Source organism: Hemicordylus capensis, chromosome 3, assembly GCF_027244095.1.
Source record: "Hemicordylus capensis ecotype Gifberg chromosome 3, rHemCap1.1.pri, whole genome shotgun sequence".
NCBI classification, from domain to species: Eukaryota; Metazoa; Chordata; class Lepidosauria; order Squamata; family Cordylidae; genus Hemicordylus; species Hemicordylus capensis.
The window spans coordinates 277280834-277300757 of record NC_069659.1 but is presented as its reverse complement, the minus strand read 5'-3'; the positions used below and the strand labels follow the sequence as shown (position 1 = coordinate 277300757).

The following is a 19924-nucleotide window of genomic DNA, read 5'->3' as shown; positions in this document are numbered from 1 at the left end:
AAGAAACATTTTACCTCTACTTATGAGTAGCAAGGGCTTGGTTGAAGGAAGAAGTTATTTTGTTGCCTTCGTGCTCACCATTTCCAGATGGAGTTTCTTTTCTGTTCTGGCATTTGATTTTGATAATGTGAGTGGTACTGAACCATTTTGTATTATGTAGGGGCTGATTCCTTTTTCTTTCAACTTGGGCACTTAAATCACAGAGTTTAAATAGGAGGGGGGAAACCTGTGTATGCACCATCAGTTGTTGAGGGTTCACAAACATTTAAGAACTGAGTTTCTTTGGTATAAACTTAGAGGTGGGATCCTATCTTTCTTTTTTTTTAGTCATTACTCCTTGGTACAGTGCAGAGAAACTTGGCCATTTAAATGTGCATGCATCATTCACAACTGGTGGTGCTGCACATTTATTAATTTTTTTTGGCCACTTAATGGCACTTGCATTGCATTGAAAAAGTAGAGTGTGAATTAAGGTTTTGTCTGCAAATGTGCATCACTGTGAATGAGTTCTGAATTTGCTGCATATAAATTTGTGGCCATCGTGTGCAACATCTCCTGGATTCATTGTACACTGGTTGACTGCTGATGGGTAACAGAGCCGCAGTATCTGCATCGCAGACCAGTGCAGTTACTGGTGCAACTGCTGGTCCAGCATCAGAGTGGGATCCACTGCAGTGTCAGCAGAAAACTACTGTATTTTCTGTGCTGGACTATTGATGAGATTTCAGCAGTTAATAATGTATCAGCTGACCCTTCTTCTTTATGCTGCACCGGAGCTATGTGGTGTATGGCTCTTAACAAACTTACATTTGGCAGGTCTGATGTCTTCCTCTGTATAATATGCAGTCCACAAATATATGGATGATGTCCAGTAAATAGTAATGTAAGAGCAAATAGTTGGGGATTGAGAGAGTTTAATTAGAGTGCCAGATGTGTACAGTACAGAATACCTGTTCTGCTTGAACTCTTATTCCAGATCCCTGTGGCGAAGGAGAGGCTTGCAATAAGCACTGGTTTTTGACAGAACTGGGCTGCTCAGTTCTGCATGTATATTGTTCTTCCTGTTGGCCAAGAAAATAGGAGTGGCTTTCTCCTATATATTATGGAAATGTATCTTGGCTCTGTTCACTGGTTTCTAATCCAAATGAAGGCCATCTTGAAAGCATTTAAATTTCGGTTCCTTCCTAGCCAGATGGATTGAATATTTTGGTTGTACAGCAAGGTTTTTGGATCTTTCTGTTATTCCAAAGCTACAACCTTAGTAATCATCTCTGAACTAGGGGCCTCTGGAGAACTGTTGTGTTATTGCCGGCTTACGGAAGATAATTTTGTTGAAATCTGCTCTTTGGAAATATCACTGATTTGTGAGATAATGGCCAGAGAGTTGAACTTGAGAGTATAAAAACTTTGATTGGAGAGACCCAAATTCAAATCCCTGCTCAGCTACAAAGTCTGGGCGACCTAGCGGAGTCAGATTTTTCTTAGCCTAGCTTACCTCACAAGGTTGTTGTGAAGATAAGAGGAAGAGGAACACTGTTCACTGTCCTGAGCTCCTTGGAAGAAGAGTGGGATAAAAATGCAGAACTAATTGCTTCAGAAACCTCAAAGTAGTCTAAAATGACCTCCTTTGAGGTTTTGCAGTTCTAGACAGCACTGCTCTCCAGGACATCTGTAGACAGTCTGATAGTCCTATCAGGCATAATTTAGTGCCTCTCTGATCACAGAAGGCCAGTTGTGGGCACCGCCCATATTTATCAGCGACTAGAGGTGGATGGCCTGTATTTCTTAGCAAGTGATAACTGCTGTTGCTAGGCTTCCAGAACAGAGTTTGCAATATGATTTGGTCATTAACCTTCATGTATTCTATACTGCAAACCTGGCTTCTGTTCATGTGGATCTTATGTCATAAATTCTTCTTGATGAAAAGGCGTCAAAAGTTCAACAGTTACCCTGTGGGGAAATTCTCCATGTTGGTGGTGGTGGGTGGTGGGTTGTTCAGTTTCTATACCACCCTTCCAAAAATGGCTCAGGGCGGTTTACACAGAGAAATAACAAATAAATAAGATGGATCCCTGTCCCCAAAGGGCTCACAATCTAAAAAGAAACACAAGATAGACACCAGCAACAATCACTGGAGGTACTGTGCTGGGGTGGATAGAGCCAGTTATTCTCCCCCGGTAAATAAAGAGAATCACCACGTTAAAAGGTGCCTCTTTGCCAAGTTAGCAGGGGTCAAAATGCTCCTGATAGATCAGCTCCTTTCTTAGAAGAATACTGCAAGGATAATCTCAAGTAGAAATCAACAGGAACCAAGGTGCATAATGGGAGAGGTGGCCCTTATGGTAAAGAATAAACTTTGTGCACTAAATCCAGCTAGTTCAAAGAAACAACCATAGCAGACAGAACCTCCCTTAGGTTTTTGACCCTGTCTTTGAAAATCCCTTTAAGAACTGCATATGTTAATGTTTAGATCCTGAGCAAGAAGGCAAGATATGGGGTACCAAGAAAGTAATTGTTCTAGTCAAAAATCTGAAATATTGCTTATTGGTCCATCTAGCTCAGCATGCCTGGTTCCTAAAAATGTGATGCAGATGCTAGGGTGGGCTCCTAAAGATCTGCACTTGTGGATGCACTTGGTGCATCTCTAACACTCTAAGAATCGCACCACCTGCAAAGTGCAACAGATCTGCCTGCCATAGTCTTGTGTCCACCATATTTAAAATTGCTCTGATGAAATCTATTGGGAGAGTATATTCTTTGCATTCAAAAGGTCCCAGGTTCAGTCCCTGGTATTGGCAGGCAGGACTGGGAAAGACCCCTCTCGGACATCGTGGGGAGCCTTTGCCAGTTAATGTAGGCAATGCTGAGCTAGATGGACCAATGTTCTCATCCAGTACAAGGAAACTTTGTATGCTCATGTTCACTAAATTGGAACAATCATGTTGGTGATGTGCAGGTTAACTTTCTCTGCTCAGCTAGCTATGCTGCCCACCTTCAGTCTTGCTTCTTTTTTGTTTTCTCGGTGTTGAGACTTTGGGGGCATTCTATTTCTGCTTGTTTGTTTTTGGAATTCATTACAGTTATGACATAAAACACTTTTCAGGGTACTTGGATCCTGCAGTGTTCTAGTTGCGGGTTCTTATTACCTTATGCATCCTGACAGAAATCTCATGTTGGATGACTCTTGGGGGAAAGGGGCAATTGTAACAAAAATTATTTAAAAATTGGTCTTTAAAATACTCTGTAGTAGACAACAAAAGATATAAATTTGGCATATTAGATGGTTATAAGATGTTCCAAAGCTGCATCGTGTTTTCAGGAGCTTTGTTGTCGCAGTTTGGTTGCTTGCTTTGTGTAGCTGCCACAGAATATTATCTGAGTAGCAGCCATGATTGGATATAGTTTGTTGGGTCAAACTAAGTAAGAAGGGCCCAATAATTCTGATGAACAATACTGCTGAGATAGTCTTAATCAACAATGAAGATCTTAATGGAGTTGCTATGGGGTTCATCTTTAAGAAGCCTCTTTCACATTCAGATGAAGAGATAGGAATAATGTTGAGAGAACTTTTTAATGGCAATAATTATTCTGGGATTTTTTTTTTATTTTTATTTTTTGTTCAACCAGATATTCTCAAAATCCAGAAATCTTCTTTCTCTCATTCAGTCAAAGTCTTTTGGACAAATTTCTGATTTATTTCTTGCCAAATGCTAAATTATTTATTTATTGAACATATCTATATTTTCTGGCCTCTGTTTAGGACCTAGTATGTAGGCCCAGTTCAGTAAATCAGCTTTTCCATCATCTAGCAGTCTCTTTGCTATAGACATCTTCAGGTTTTCTTAGAAAGCTTATGGACAGATTGGAGGATCATATATATATATGTATGTATGTTATATTATATATTATGTATTTTAACTTTTGTAAACCATCTTGCAATTGTTTTTAATGAAAGGCGGTATATAAATCTAACAATAACAATTAATTAATTAATTAATTAATTAATTAAACAACAACTACAAGGATTCTTGCACTTCAGGTAATATACTGTAGATTGAGATCACTTTATCTGAGATGTTGGACTTCATACCAAACCAGATGTGGCTGCAGTCGTTCTAGGTATGTGAACACGCGGAACTGTCCCAGTGATGTGAAAAGAGAGAAAAGGTCCAATTTTTAACCTCAAAAGAAACACACTGGGTGTAGAGCCTTTCCCTCACCTGTAACTCACCTCCCAGCAATCTCTCTTGGAGCACCTTACTCCAATACTAGAAGTGACCTCAGTTGGACAAAATGTACTTGGAAAGAGGAAGGCAAGTGTGGGAAGTATTCATTGCCTCATCCCATGCCTTCCTTTAGCTGTTAATAGAAAATCCCCTCTGATCAGGCAGGACACTTATTTATTTAAAACATTTATATATCGCCCAAAACACAAGTCTCTGGGTGGTTTACAACAACTTCACAACTTAGACCAGGACTGCACAACTTCAGCCCTCCATCTACAACTACCATCATCTCTAGTCACAGTGGCCAGTAGTTGGGGATGATGGGAGTTGTAGTTTAGTAACAACTGGAGGGTTGAAGTTGTGCAGCCCTGATTTAGACAGACAAGGGCCAGAGTTAGCCCTTGGTACCAGCATTCAACAGTGAGGCATAGTGGCTAGTTTGGACCTGGATTAGGGCAGGCCTGCTCAACTTTGGCCCCCAGCTGTTTTTGGACTACAACTCGCATAATCCCCAGCACAGTGGCCAGTAGCCAGGGATTATGGGAGTTGTAGGCCAACATCTGCAGGAGGGCTGAAGTTGAGCAGCCCTGGATTAGGGAGATTCAAGTTCATATCCCCCTGCTAGACTGTGAAGTTCTCTGGGTGACCTTGGGCCGGCCACGCTCTCTGTTTAGCCCAGGGCTTGATGAATCCCAGGTGCCAGGGCATCATGGTGCCTAGAAACCTAACTCTATCTCTGAATATCCTAGTCTAGGCAACACAGTTATTTAATAAAATATCTATTGGTCCCTGGCAGCCTTGTTTCTGTTCCAAGTATGTTACTTGTAAAGGGACTAAAGAGAAACCATTACCCTCTACCTCCACAGTGCCAATCACAAAGTCCAGTAATTTTGTGAAGTGTCCGATGACTGGCTCCTAGATTTTGGGGGTGGCTCTGAGTTCCAAGAAAAATTGTCAAGGCTTGGCCTAACCTACCTCAGCTCATATTACTTGAAGACTGACTTTTTGGCACATATACAGTATTTAAATTTGTTCAGAGTTGCTGATGCACATGATCAGCCCAGTATGCAAATCAGTATGCAGATTCAAGGATACAGCTTTACAATTTGACCCAAACCAGTCTGACTCTAAGGTCTCCTCTTTACCCAAGTTTAAACTGCTTTCCTGGCTTGTATTTTGTTTACCTCAACATCAGCCTTCTGGTATGGTGTGAAGGAACATGATTCAGCAACTTCCTGAATCTGAGAAGGTCTGAGTCTGGCCAGTGCCTGGATGATGGTAAATCTCCTGGGAAACCCATGTACACTATCATGAGTTCCACAGGAGAAAGGGAAGTTATAAATGTAATGGACAACATAAATCTTGGGCAAAGAGCAATTGTCAAGTTTCTTGGATTGCTTCCAACTGAAAATGAGAACATGCAAAGCAGATTTGGGGTTCTTCTCAGGCTGACATGTTTTCAGCCTTTGGCTTGACTCTGATGAACACTTTTGACATGGAAAAAGACACTAGCAGATACCAGACAAAGCTAAACAGAGTTTTTAAATGTACTATACCCCTAAGTAATATGGCCATTGCCTGATACTTCATTGAAAATATTGCACAATGATCTGGCAGTGATGTTCATATGTTTTGTTTTGTTTTAAATAGCCATATGAATTACATCTCGAGTACATTGTTGTTTTTAAAGTGTCTGTGTTATCTGGGTGCAGTACACAAATCAAAATAATGACAATAATGACCCAGGCCCTGCCTTGAGACTTAAGATCTAAGACAAGACACAGAGGGAGGGGAAAAGTAGAGGAGGGTGGCGATGGCAAACTATTGCTAACATCAGGAACCAAATTAACCTGGCACGATGGCTGATGGGGAAATAGCTCCAATCTAGGAAAGCTATGTCAACATACAAATGAAAAATGAACCAAAATCCTCCCTGATATCACCCCAGTTATAGAAAACCAATCCCATCATTTATGAGTAGCAGAGTGGGAGCTTTAGTTTATGGGGGTTTATGAACTGAAAGTCCAGCAAAGTGGTTGCTAAGGCACCACTCTGAAGGTGACAGGTAGCACCCTGCCCACATATGATAGAGCCACTGCTGATTCTTGCAGCTGGCATGAAGATAGCCGAAAATATTCTACTGTGGGCATAAACCTTTTTTTCCTTTGGCTGTTTTGTAAACTTATTGAAAAATCCCGCAATCATAGAAGCACACAATTCTGAGAGCCCTAATACCTAGGTATTACTAACCCTTGTGCAGGAGCACTGCAGGGCAACTCTGTCTCCCTGTTCTGCCCGTGTTTAGTGCAATGTTTAAAATGCAGTTCTATAGTCTGTGTATTTGTGTGAGGAACTGACATTTTCCTCCAGAACGTTGGATCTGTATTAATAATATAATTTGTGCATTTTCAATGAGAGCTGTTAAGTGAATTGCAGCCATCGATGCCAGCTTTGCTCCTTTGAGAGGGGCATATACATAGTGGTGTGCCAGTGAATATTAAATACTTGTAAAGTGATCTTTGTTTCATAACACATTGCTAGTATAGCTTGCTGCTTTACTTTGCAATACTGCTTACGTCTCTGTAGGGGTTAGCTTTGGGTATTCATGAGTCTGTATTTGTGAAGGTCGTTTTTCCATCCCTAGGAACAACATGTTTTATTTAAATAAAGAAACTGGGTTAAGCAGATGTATTATTTACTTCACCTTGCTTGTGTTGAGAACTTGACGTTGCTTAATATTTCAATAACGTCTTACTAGCAAAGGTCTAGGCTCGCAGAGCTGCACTGTTTCACACACTGGTTGACGTATTGCCTCTCAGACTGGAGTGATGGATTGCAGCCCTAGCATTGCCTGCCGACTCTGCGCTAGGTGATGTGAGCTTTTGCATATTTACGTAATGTAAATAGGAGTGGGGTGTGCCAAGACACTCTGAGTTCTAAGATTTGTATAGCACTTATTAGACTGTGCCCCTTTCTTGATACTACTTGTTCAACATTATGAATGTGCTTAGGAAGCTATTTAGTGGTGTCCTTCCTCTTGGGATTTATGGTTTATGAAAAATGGAAAGTCTGAAGGGGGTAGTGAAAGCAACTGCCTAAGCATTCCACCCCCAGCACAGGACCTCCAGTGACTCTTGCTGGTGTCTATCTTGTGTTTCTTTTTAGATTGTGAGCCCTTTGGGGACAGGGATCCATCTTATTTATTTATTATTTCTCTGTGTAAACCGCCCTGAACCATTTTTGGAAAGGCGGTATAGAATTCAAATAAATAAATAACCATTCTTTTCTTTTCTTTTTTGCCCATATTTTCCTGCAAATTCTCATATGCAAAAGATCTTAAGCTTTCTACTACTTCCTATAGGAATTGTTTCAAACTAAAGAAGTATCCTCCATCTAATAATATCCAGACTCAAAAACATCCTCCATTTGTGTGGTGTGTGTGCCCCCCCCCTGGCCTGTGCTTTAAATCCATCTACCCCTTCCACACAGAGATGGTTCAAAGGATGTGGTGGAGCCTTCTTTCCTCTCTCCTTCTCCTTGGCCCTAATACACCTGTAATAGGATGGATTTGGCCTCTAGTTCTTACAAATATTCTTAAATAAGCCTGGATCCTTAGCTTGTAAACAATGTATGTATGCTCTTATGTGGGACTCCCATGGATCTCCCATTAGGTTACTGATCAGATCCATACCTGCTTTGTTTTAGAAGTACACCTGTATAATTTATTGGGGCCCTTATCTTTAACTTTAAACATTTTAAAGCTACACCCAAAGATTATCATCTGTGTCAGGCTACTAAGGAGTGGTTTTACCAGAGCTGTCTGTTCTTGGGGCAGGGCTGTCTGCCTACTTCCTTAATGGAGGGAAGAGTTATGCTTCCTGAATTTGCAGCTGCCAGGTACAGAACTGAGGAATTGCAAATTCTCCAGGGCTCATCATAGAAGATAGCCCAATCTTGCTAAGTGGAAACAAGTGGACTAAGTGGACTGTGTAAAGTAATCCAGTAAAATTCAGCAAAAACAAACATGAAATCTTGATATGTTGGAAATAATGAAGGCAATCCTGTGTGCATGCATGTGTGTGTGCTGTTGGGCTGTTTGGAATTTAACCACATGTAATTATGAATAGAATTGCAGCCCAGATATGCAAAATGATGGGGCAGGGCCAGCTTTGCTGTAGTGTGATTCAAAGGGACCAGCAGGTTATGGTGAACCATGCATAAATGAACCTCTGCTAACTGAGCAAAGAGGTACCTTTACAAGTGGTAAAGGTAAAATGTGCCATCGAGTCGATTTCGATTCCTGGCACCCACAGATCCCTGAGATGATGCCTTTCAGCATCTTCCTATATTGTTGCTGCCCGATATAGTACCAGTGGGGATTTGAACTGGCAACTTTCTGCTTGTTAGTCAGGCATTTCCCCACTGCACCACTTGTGGTAGCTCTGTGCTATTTAGCCAGAGGAGAGCAACTGTCCCTATTCAGCCTAGCACAATGTGTTCTAGTGAGCCTTCTGGGACAGGCAACCATTTTCTCATTCCTTTTGTTATGTAAATTGCTTTGTGGTCTTCTGTTATTGAAAAGTGATATATAAGTGTTCTAAACAATAAAAATAAGTATGCAGAAGAACATGATGATTCTGAAAAAATTGTACCACTTATGCTGTCCAGATCTGATCCTTTTTTCTCTTTAGAATTTGGCTCCACTTCTGAGGTGGTGATGGTGTTGGGGGAGAGATTGTGCATGCGCGAGAGAACAAAACTCGAATTGCTTGGAATGGTCCTTTGGTAAAACATGCAGTCCCTTGCATCCTAGCTGTGGTTCTGCCTCCCCCGCTACCATCAGACTGTCTGGGCTTTTCCCTTCCGTTTTTGGTGGGGGGAATCTAATCAATGATGTGAATGTCAGGGGTAACAAAATTTTGTTTTAACAAAGTGAAAGCTGAGATTCTCAAGAAGCCAAATTATGTTTAGGATTCTACGGAGTATGGTTATGCAAACACACAGTTTAGTCACTGTCCTGAGTAACTCATAGTATATACCAAGTGCTATCAAATTGCTAGCAAGAGTTGGTGTGTGTCTCCATTGAATGAATATAACCACAGACAGTGCTGCAGAATAGAAAGGAAGTTTAATTTGAGATTTTGCTAGAAATGGCTATGAATATAAAATGAGGGTGTTACAGAGGAACTGCAAGATTTCTGAGGAGAGAATTCTGATTATCCCTCAAGTTACTAAGGAGAACACTAGATGTATTTCAAAATGAATTCTATTTTGAGGATTGTTCCTTGTTATAGTCTGACAGGTTATATTTAGCAGCTGTAGACTTCTCCTCCTCCCCTCTCTCTCTGTGTTTGGTCTGGGAAAGTTCATACTATTTTGTTTTATGCCAATATGGTTGTAAATCACAGGATAAATTTGCCAGCGTTGTGGAAAGATGGCGACTCTTCTCAATTGTGGTGTTTCATAGAAGGAAGATAAGTAATAAAGAGTCTCCTGTGTGTGAGAAATAGGGAGAGCCTGCTGTTTTAATTTTGTTCCCAGCGGTGGGCCGAACTTTGTTCCTTCAGCGCCAACCTTGATGACTGGCTTGATTATAATGTAGGAATTCAATCCCTTGCATATCTTTGGGTCTGTAGCTGTTAAATGGAGTCGCCAGAAAGAGGGAGACACTCCTGAAGGAGCATACAGTAAATAAAAACTAATAATACATTAGTGAAATTTATACACAGAAGATTGCTCCAAACAACAGTTCACAACAGTGTGAGATTTTTCTAGTTTTTAAATACTGCTGTTTGAAATACAGTCTAAGGAATTTCACTTAGGTTTCTCGGGGACATGGGCAGGGCTAATTTTTTCTCTTTAATTTTTATTTTGTAATTAAAACAATGGCTTTCACTGTGCATTGTTTAAAATTACACGAATAACAGAATATGATATTTAAAAATCTTTATCTGTTTTGCAACAGTTGGTTTCCAAATACAGACTAAAAGGTTGTTTGTCATATTGTAATGACCAACGGGTATCATAGGGCCAGCCCAGGAAATGGGTAAGGAGGATGCAGCTGTGAGATGCCAGTGAGCTGAGGCAGACATTTTAGAGATCAGTCGTCAGAATCTCAAAATGGTGGTGAAGAATTCCTATTTTCCTTGGCAGATTTTGACTTTGAAGAGATGGAAAGGTTCTTTTCTCTTCTGATTTTATTCCCAAATTGTCATATACTCTGTATATTTACCTTTTAAAATGTTGTACTCTAAAAAGGGAGTTGGGGGTTGGTGTATGGTACTTAGGATTCTGCTTAAGGTGGTTGTAATAATTTGCACAGTGGGAGAGCAACCAGAGGGAGAACAGTGTCTCCTCCAGAACACAGGAGGCTGTGCCTTTTTTCCAAATTCCAGCTTCTAAATTCCTAACTGACAATATTACAGTTGGACATGCTTGTGCACCTCCAGGCTAGAGATATGAGTAGTTCAGATTAATCTTTAGGGGTTTCCTTCTGTGTTCTACATGCCCAGTGTATTCATGGAAAGTTGTTGACACACATTTGCTGCTACTCCCACTATTGTCTTTTAAGAACCTCTTGATAATGGAAGTAATCCCTTTGAACTTGAACCAGTCTTATATTTAGTTCCACAATCATTAGTATTCCCTGGAAAGATCTTCCAGATGGGTGATAAAACATGGTCTTTTGGGTTCAGAAATTGTGATGTCAGTTCATAAATAAGCTGATCCTTAAAAAAAAAAAAAAATCCCTCTAAATATTATGATGATGTAACATGACAAAAATTGCTGAACTGCAGTTCTTCTATACCCACTTTTTAAAAGGGACTGGCTGACGTGCAGACTAAGGAACTACCAGTACTTTCAGTGAAACACTTGTGCTGCACTGGCACTGCAGCTATGTTCTAGACTCATGCAGCATTCACACCTTTGGGAAGACAATTATCACTAGGCTCCCCTGTCCCCGGAAGTGCTCTGTGCAAAGTAGGTCCCTGAGGGTCACATACCCCTCATGAACAGCAGAGTTGCACTAGTCTGCAGTGCCGCTTTAGCAGTGTTTCATGAGAAACGCTAGTTCTTTCTTAGACTGCATGTCAGCCACTTAAAAAACAACAGGGTGGCTGTTTGGACGATAAAACTCAAAAGGATCCATACACTCAGATGTTGTTGCTTATGTTCTGTAAGTTATCAGTGATGTTGATCGGTACAAAATGAATGTTCAGTTTCATTATTGCAAACGGTATTGGAATCTTGCAAATTGCTCAAAATAATTAAAAGTTCAGTAAATTAGCTTGTTCAGGTTGAGTTATCCTGAGCTTAACACCTCTTAAATTGTTTCAGTGTCTGATTTGTTTACATGATCAAGATGCAAATACAAACTTAATAGTAGTTAAGTATGAGAGAAGGAGCCCCTGGATAATTTGGGGCTTTTCCTTTTGCCTCTGTTTTTACCCTCTTGAAATAAATGACCCATAGCTATAAAATTAATTGAGCAGAGTTGCTTTACACCAGGCAATGGTGGCGACTGAAGCAATGAGCAAGTGGGGTATAGCTGGAAGAAAATCCCAAAGTTTAAGAGTTTTGAATACTGTAAGGACTAGTTTTAAAAGATAACACAGATGGTAGCAACAGGCCTTCTAGGTTGAAGGGTCAGTAAATAATTCTTCATCTATGGTGGTGTGATCCATTATGCAAGTTTTGGTGTGATCCATTGTAACTAGGAAAGAAGAACTTCTTAGGGGATTGCCCTCTTGCGTTATTAGAGGTAGTTAATCTATTTTTTTCTTGGTTTATCTTTCAGGTCTACACACAATGAACTAGAAAAGAACCGGTAAGTCACTAATGAATTGTATTCCAAGAAATGTGAACATAATCAGTGTAATGTATGTTAAATGTTATGCTCTTAAGTTGGCAACAATAAGTGAAGAACCCCGAATAGAATCTAAATCCTCAAGTACAAATCCTTATTTAAACTAGCATACAACATATATTATAAAATCACTCTTAGACGTCAGATATTTCACATGATAATAAAACTTTCACAGATCAATTGAAATCAAAGCAATCAATAATATTAAAAGATGATAGAAATCCACTGTGAATCATACATAAGCAACTCGTACAATAGACTTCATATTGTATTTATGAAAGTCTAATCAACTTAGAGTGGGGAGTGACAGATCTCAGGGGTTGTCACGCATTGGGGCATACAAGAGATATCTGTCTGTCTGTCTATTTATCTATCATATTCTGTACCTCCTGATATGTATATTTCTAGGTGGTAATAATAGGCAATAGGATAATAGGTATCGATGATATTTTCATTATGTGGTTGGGCTCCAAAGAGGAATTGTGCAGTTTTAAGGAGAAAAAACTATTCACCTAACTATTAAATTTCAGGTAACTTGTGGGATGAACAAGATCAATTTTGTAAATGTGGAGATTAGTAATAGGGGAGGCACTCTCGTCACAGGTCTATACAGAAAACCCTCTGATCTGGGGCGTGATCCATTGAATCCATTAGAATGGGTTCGGGGCCTACGCTGAAGCTTGTCAGTGTGGAGTACCACAGCTCCTTTTGGCACTTGCGCCCCACCCCATGTGACCACGTGACTATTTAAGGCAAGAGGAAGTGCTCGCACTTCAGTTCCTTTGCTACTGTTGTAGGGATCAGTTCTTCGGTTTTTACGGCTCTTCGTTCTGGTTCCTTGCGTTTCCTGAGTGAGTTCTATATGAAAAGAAATTGATTTTGATCAGTTAAACCGAACCTTGGACTGTGTTCCTGACTGAGTTTTGTGTTTAATGGACTATTTGTGGTGAAAGATTGGACAGATATTTTTGCTTATAAATTGGAATGGAATGGATACCACTAAATGCATTGAAAAGAGACTGGAATAGAAAACATTTAAGTGCTGTTCAAAATGCAGAGCAAAATTGCCCTCCCAAGATGGCCATGATTTATGCCTGTTATGTCTAGGGAAAAGATTCTGAACTCCAGTGACTTTCAAAATCAAGGAAGAGGACTCTCCAGGAGTTGCGGAAGTGAGTGCATTAGACCTGAATACAGCACAATCTCTTCTGACAATGTTGGACTCCTAATACAACTACTCCATCTACTTTCAAGGGTTTTCTCCAATTGGTTGAAGCGGGAACACATCCATTACCAGCAGATGCCCCTCACTCTAACTGCGGCACAATTGACTACTATATCTCCATGGCACACATGTGGTTTCTCCCATGCCATATCTCCAACAAGGCAGGTGACTACCCTTGGCCAAATCTCTCCAGGATTGGAGGAAGAGCGGGATATAAATAATGTAGTAGTAGTAGTAGTAGTAGTAGTAATAATAATAATAATAATAATAATAATTATTATTATTATTATTATTGATTGTTTTGTTTGATTGGTGTTGAATAGTTTCGCATTATTGACCATTTGAAGTGCATCTTCTTCACTGTCCTTGATATATTCTTCAAGGCCTCTTTTCTCCTCCTCTACTGTTTGATGGACTTGCAGCATTCCTCTTCCACCTGAGCTGCGAGGGAGGTATAGCCTATCGACATCACTGCGGGGGTGCAGAGCATGATTGGTGGTCATGATTTTCCTGGTCTTACGATCAAGAATAAGAATAAGAATAATAAGAATAAGAATTATGTGTCCCCCTCAGAAGAAATGAAGGTGTATCATGTTCAACTCAAAGAAATGGCTTCTGCATTGGGTCTGGATCTGAAGTCACAGCTTGCCACAATTGATGACCCGGTCTATAACTTCATGGCAAAATCCTCATCAGCACAACCAGTGGCCTTGCCACTCTTACCAGTTATTTCAAAAGCTGTGCAATGCTCATGGGAAGTTCCATATGCTTCCACTCCAACCTCCAAGAGACTGGAGGCCTATACAGAGTGCAGGAACAGGAGAATACTTATTTGATAAAACATCCTGTGCCAAATCCCTTGTGATAAACTGTGCCAAGTCCTCAAGATTGGATAGATGTCAAAAAACACCTGCGGACAAGGAAGGGATATATTAGGAAGAAAAATTTATTCAATGGCATGCCTTTCAGTGAAAATAGCCAATTACTCAGCCTGCATGGCAAAATATAATTGTCTAAGGGACATTTTGGTTAAAGATCTGGATACACTTTCACCTGAGAAATTCAAAGCCCACTTTAAAAAGACATTGCAAAAATCAGCAGACTTAATACTTCAACAGCTAAGCACCACAAAACACCTAGTGGAATCAGTGCAGAGCAGTGAGTGCATCCATTACCTTGTGGCACCATGCTTGGCTATACTCAGCAGCCTTACAAATGGACATGAAAAAGAAAATAGAGGGACTACCATTTTTGATGGTAAAGGCCTCTTTTTGGAGTAGACAGATGCAGCAATGGAGAAACTTTAAAAGCCCAAATTCACTGCAAAGACTTCCACTTCTGCTTCTTCATCTACTGCTTACAAATTAAAATCAAAACCCTTCATCCATCTGCACTCCAACTTTCAACAACAGAACCACAGAGATTTTAAAAAGTATCCTCAGCCTTATACCACAATTGATGAAGGTGTGCCATAAATTAATGCCATAAAGTGGCATTACCCGCAAAAGAACAACCAAGGCCAACATAACAAACAAGGAGGGGCCCAGAAACAGCACCTTTGACAGCCCATCACACTCTCCTACACTTAAGGACACATTGCTAATGTCAGCCTCCCCCAACACCTATCGGGTACCATTAGCCATTAACAACATCAAATTGGCAAGCCATGCCCAAGCATGACACCACATAACATTGGGCTGATGGATGCTGAATATCATCTCTTCAGGCTACGTGATAGAGTTCAAGGCTCACCCAACCTTCAGGGGGCTATGCTTCACCTAAGCGACACCTGCCTTACAACAGGAGGTATAGAAAGCTGCACAAAAACACAATTGTCCCAGTGTGATGGCCACAGAGGTGGGAAGGGTTTTACTCTGTCTATTTTCTAATCCCCAAAGAGATGGGGGAATTTGGCCTATTATGGACCTAAGGCATCTGAATAAGTTCGTCCATGTGAAGAAGTATTGGATAACAATGTTGTAACACATCCTGCCACTTCTACATCAAGAGCAGTGGTTTGCAACATTAGACCTACGAGATGCTTACTTCCACATAGGGATCAGGCCTTCATGCCGAAAGTTTCTAAGGTTCACAGTGGGGACTTCAGTTTACCAATATCAAGTTCTACCGTTTGGCCTTTGTACTGCCCCGTGTGTATTCACCAAGTGCATGGCAGTGGTGGTGGCATATCTGTGGATGAAAGGTGATTTACCCGTACCTAGACGACTGGCTCTTGACATCAAGACAGAGAAGAGTTACTTTCTCAAATACAATACTTGCTGCACCTTCTCCGGAACCTCGGTATAGAGGTCAACTGGAAAAAACCTCATCTAAACCCAGTGACATCCATTTCATACATGGGGCTGTTCTGGATAACCAGAAAGGAAGGGTATTCTTGCCACAAAGATACCAAGCCATTTTGGAACTGGTGCATCACTGCAGGGCTGGGGCGGTCATTGCAGTGGCAGGGTGACTCAAGGCCAATGGAATTGGTGACAGAGGCAATTCCATATAAACTATCTAGAACTCTTAGCAGTTTTCCAGGCCATAAAAGCTTTTCTTCCAATGCTCAGAGGGAGAGTAGTATAGCTGCAGTTGGACAACACTACAGTAATTGCCTACCTAAACAGACAAGGAGGGGTGGTGTCCAGATCTCTGTGTTCATTGAGCATACAGATTTGGCACTGGTGCATCAGAAACAGCATCACCCCATCAGCCATTCACATAAAAGGGACGGAGAATGTCCTAGCAGACGATCTGACATTCACCAGGGAAGAACGACACAAGTGGGAATTGAACAACAAATACCTGCTACCAATATTCAGAGTCTGCCCCCCCCCAGACTTGTTCATGACAGCACTCAGTACCAAGTGCAGAAAATTCTCCTCAAGAGCAGGCCACGACCCACAATCGTTAGGAGATGCGTTCCAAATGGACAGGTCACAGCACTTGATATACATGTATTCTCCTCTTCCTCTGATGGGAAGAGTGGTGGCACATATTCTGACCTACCAAGTCAGATGCATCCTAATCACTCCATTGTGGCCTCTGCAACCATGGTTTCCACATCTGCTCAGACTGTTAGGACACACGTACAAAAGGCTTCCACAAAGTCAAGACCTTCTGTCACAGGGAAATGGACAAGTACTGCATCCAGAGGTACCCACTCTGCAACTAACAGCATGGAAGATTGGCTTCTGAATAAAATATTACTAAATCAGAGAAGGCCTTCCACTAGGAGAAATTATGCTAGTAAATAGAAAAGGTTCACTTGCTTTGCTGCCACAAATAACTTTCAACCTCTAAATGCTACTGTCCGACAGGTCCTCCTATATCTTACTTTGTACAAGACCTCACAACTTTCAAATGTCTCCATAAAAGTTCACTTAGTAGCGATCTCTGCGAGGCACCCAGGATGGGATGGAAAGACAGTATTTGTATCCTCCAGTAAGACAGCCACTGGGACAGTGGAGTATATCCTTGGTCCTTTCAGTGCTAACAGACATGCTGTTTGAACCCATGGCAACAGCTAGGCATGTCCAGTCCGGGGCCATGTTAACTGGTCCGGATCAGGGCCAGTCTGGCGCGGGGGGGGGGGAGATGTAGCTTTAAGGGTGAGGGGTATTCCTTACCCCTCCCGCTGCTTTTCCTCCTCCAGCACTTGACGTTTTAGCAAAGTTTTTGGGGCGGCAGCATTCCTCCCTGCCGCCCCTGCCCCCGTCGTTGCCCGGCAAAAGCGGAAGTTGGTTTCACGCATGTGCCTGTTGCCGCCATGCGCGCGCCGCACATGTCACATGTTGCGTGCACACACAACTTGTGACATGTGCGGCGACGGGCGCGCATGGCGGCGATGGGTGCGCATGCGTGAAACCAACTTACGCTTTTGCCAGGCAACGACGGGTGCAGGGACAGCAGGGAGGAATGCTGCCGCCCCAAAAACTTTGCTAAAATGTCGAGCGCTGGAGGGGGGAAAGCAGCAGGAGGGGTAAGTACTACCTTCCTGCCCTTAAAGTTACATGCCCCCCAGTGCCAGACCACACCTCCGTGGTTCCATGCACATCCCTAGCAACAGCTAGCCTAAAGCTGGTTTATCTGAACACTGCCTTCTTGGTGGCAATTACAACTGCCCGCAGGGTGAGCGAACTTACAGCCCTGAGGATGGATGTACCTTACGCACGCTTCTACCTAGACAAGGTGTTGCTATGTCCTGACATTACTTTCCTACCTAAGGTTGTGACAGATTTCCACATAAACCAAGACATTGTACTTCCCAACTTCTTCAGTACTCCCAACACGGCTCTTGAAAAGGCCCTGCACTCCCTGGATATCTGAAGGGCTCTTTTATTCTGCCTGTCAAGAACAAAGATGATTAGAAAGACAAGAAAATAGTTCATATCCTACAAAGGAAGGTCTATGGGTCAGGCCTTGTCAAGACAAAGGCTACCCCACTGGCTAGTAGTCAATGACTTACAAGTTACAAAAAGTACAGCTGCCTTAGTCCCTCAAGGTACATTCAGCCAGAGCTTATGATGCCTCAGTGGCTCATTTATCTGGCATATCATTTAGAGACATTTGTAGGGCTGCAACCTGGTCCTCAGAACAGCCCTTCGTAAAGCACTATGCCATTGACTTGCATTCTGCCACGGAGGCAAATTTTAGGAGAGGTATTTTCAAAAGGGTGTTACAGTGATACTACTGCTTCCTCCTCCTTCAGGAGCTAACTAAACACTCATTCTAATAGATTCAATGGATCATGACCCAGATAAACAGGATGCTCACCTGTAACTGATGATCTGGTAGTGATCCATTGACATCCATTAGACCCTCCCGAACTGAACCTCTGCAGTAGTGCTCAAGCTTTAGAGAGCACCTTCTGCTTTATGATCCCCATTGCACGTTGAGGTCATCTGGAGAGGTCAGTTTCCTGTTACCACCAGTATGTCTGGTTGTGACTTGGAATGGGCCTTTTCTATAGCTGCTCCTGGACTATGGAATGCACTCACGGCAGATATCCGCAGTTTAGGATCTCTGTTGGCCTTTATGAGATCCCTGAAGACTTACTTGTTTGGCCTAGCCTTCCAAGGTTTTAAAATTGTGTTTAAATATTTTAATTGGTTTTAAATTGTGTTAAAATTGTTCTTATATTGTTTTAAATACTGTGTGTTCAGTGATGTTTGGTTTTTATGTTGTTGTTTTTAAACTAGTTGTACACTGCCTAGAGCCTCTGGATGGGGCGGTTTATAAATGTAATAAATCTTCTATATAGAACTCACTTAATGCTCCAGAGGTGTTAGACTGCTCAGGTGGTCTTCAACGAACTAAAGTACTGGCACTTCCTCCCACCTTAAATAGCCACATGGTCATGTGGGGTGGGGCACAAGCGCCGAGAGAGGCTGTGGTACTCCACACTGACAAGCTTCAGCACAGGCGCAGAACCCATTCTAATGGATGTCAGCGGATCACTACCAGATCATCAGATACAGGTGAGCAACCTATGTATGTTAACGCATTGTTGAAATATGACAGTTATCACCCTAGTCCCCTAAAAAGAACCTCCCTTACTCCCAAATGTTATGACTGCGCTGGAACTGCAGTGATTTTACCTCTTTCTATAAGCAAGCAAATATCCTTTAAATATATCCTCAAGAAAAAGTCTATCCAGATCGTATAATCAAAGAGACTTCCTATAAAGCTAAAGCAAGAGAGGTGGTATTTTCCAATAAGGAAAAGAAGACTACAGATAGGATGATCATCCCTAGTACTTCTAACACGCTGATTTACAGATCATTAGGACACATTGGCATGCAAAAAACAGACAACGTTTGCTCTTAAGTGGAGTTTGAATCAAAGGGACATGTTGGTACATAGCAGCATGCGGGATGTACATAAAGTTGGGAGGAATACTTTGGATGGGCATGTACCCACTGGACAATTCCCTTGTGGGAATTGCTCAGTTTGCTGTAATTGTGAAAAACTCCAAAGATTCAATAACCCCTTGAATTCCAAGGAATACAGGAGGAGCTAGTTACTCGTGGATCCAGCATTTGTGGTTTTGCATATCCGCAGTTGGGTAATTGGCACCTAACCTCAGTATATGCAAGAGAAAAAATGGGATGGGGAGGTTAAATGCATGGATATGACTATTTTGAGCACTAGAGCCATTTTGTGGCTCATTTTTGAAGGAAAAAATGCTTTAAAATCATGATTATCCACCTAAAATAGTGGAGTGGAGACTTCTGGGGAATTGCTGGAATGCTGGGGACCCACAGATCACAGTAGGGTATATCTGGCTTATTTTTGTGGTTTTTAGCCCATGTTTTGCCATTTCCTTGCCCTTCAGAACCTAACCCCCGGATTTCCACTGCCCCAGTGCCTTGGTATTTGCTGGTTTTGGTATCCCCCTGAATACAGAGGTCCTCCTGTATTTCACTGAAGACTTCTTCGTCTGTAAATCTAAGGGGTTGATTTATGTTGTGTGATGTCCCTGAGCACTGCTATTTGTAGGGATGGCTTCTAGGAAGACTAAAACCAGAACCATTGAACACAACAGGTGCATTAAAAAAGGAAGAACACAGGCATGTCAAACATTTTATTAAACTGAATCAC

At 41.7% G+C, this 19924-nt stretch overlaps 1 protein-coding gene across 5 annotated transcripts in view; it reads left to right on the top strand.

Moving 5' to 3' along the window:
- Nucleotides 1-19924, top strand: part of MXI1 (MAX interactor 1, dimerization protein) — a 110971-nt gene that overhangs the window by 25581 nt on the left and 65466 nt on the right. For all 5 annotated transcript variants that reach the window (XM_053305315.1, XM_053305314.1, XM_053305318.1 and 2 more), the window contains exon 3: nucleotides 12025-12054. In XM_053305315.1, coding sequence (XP_053161290.1) covers nucleotides 12025-12054 — 30 coding nt within the window. The remainder of the gene's footprint in view (nucleotides 1-12024; nucleotides 12055-19924) is intronic.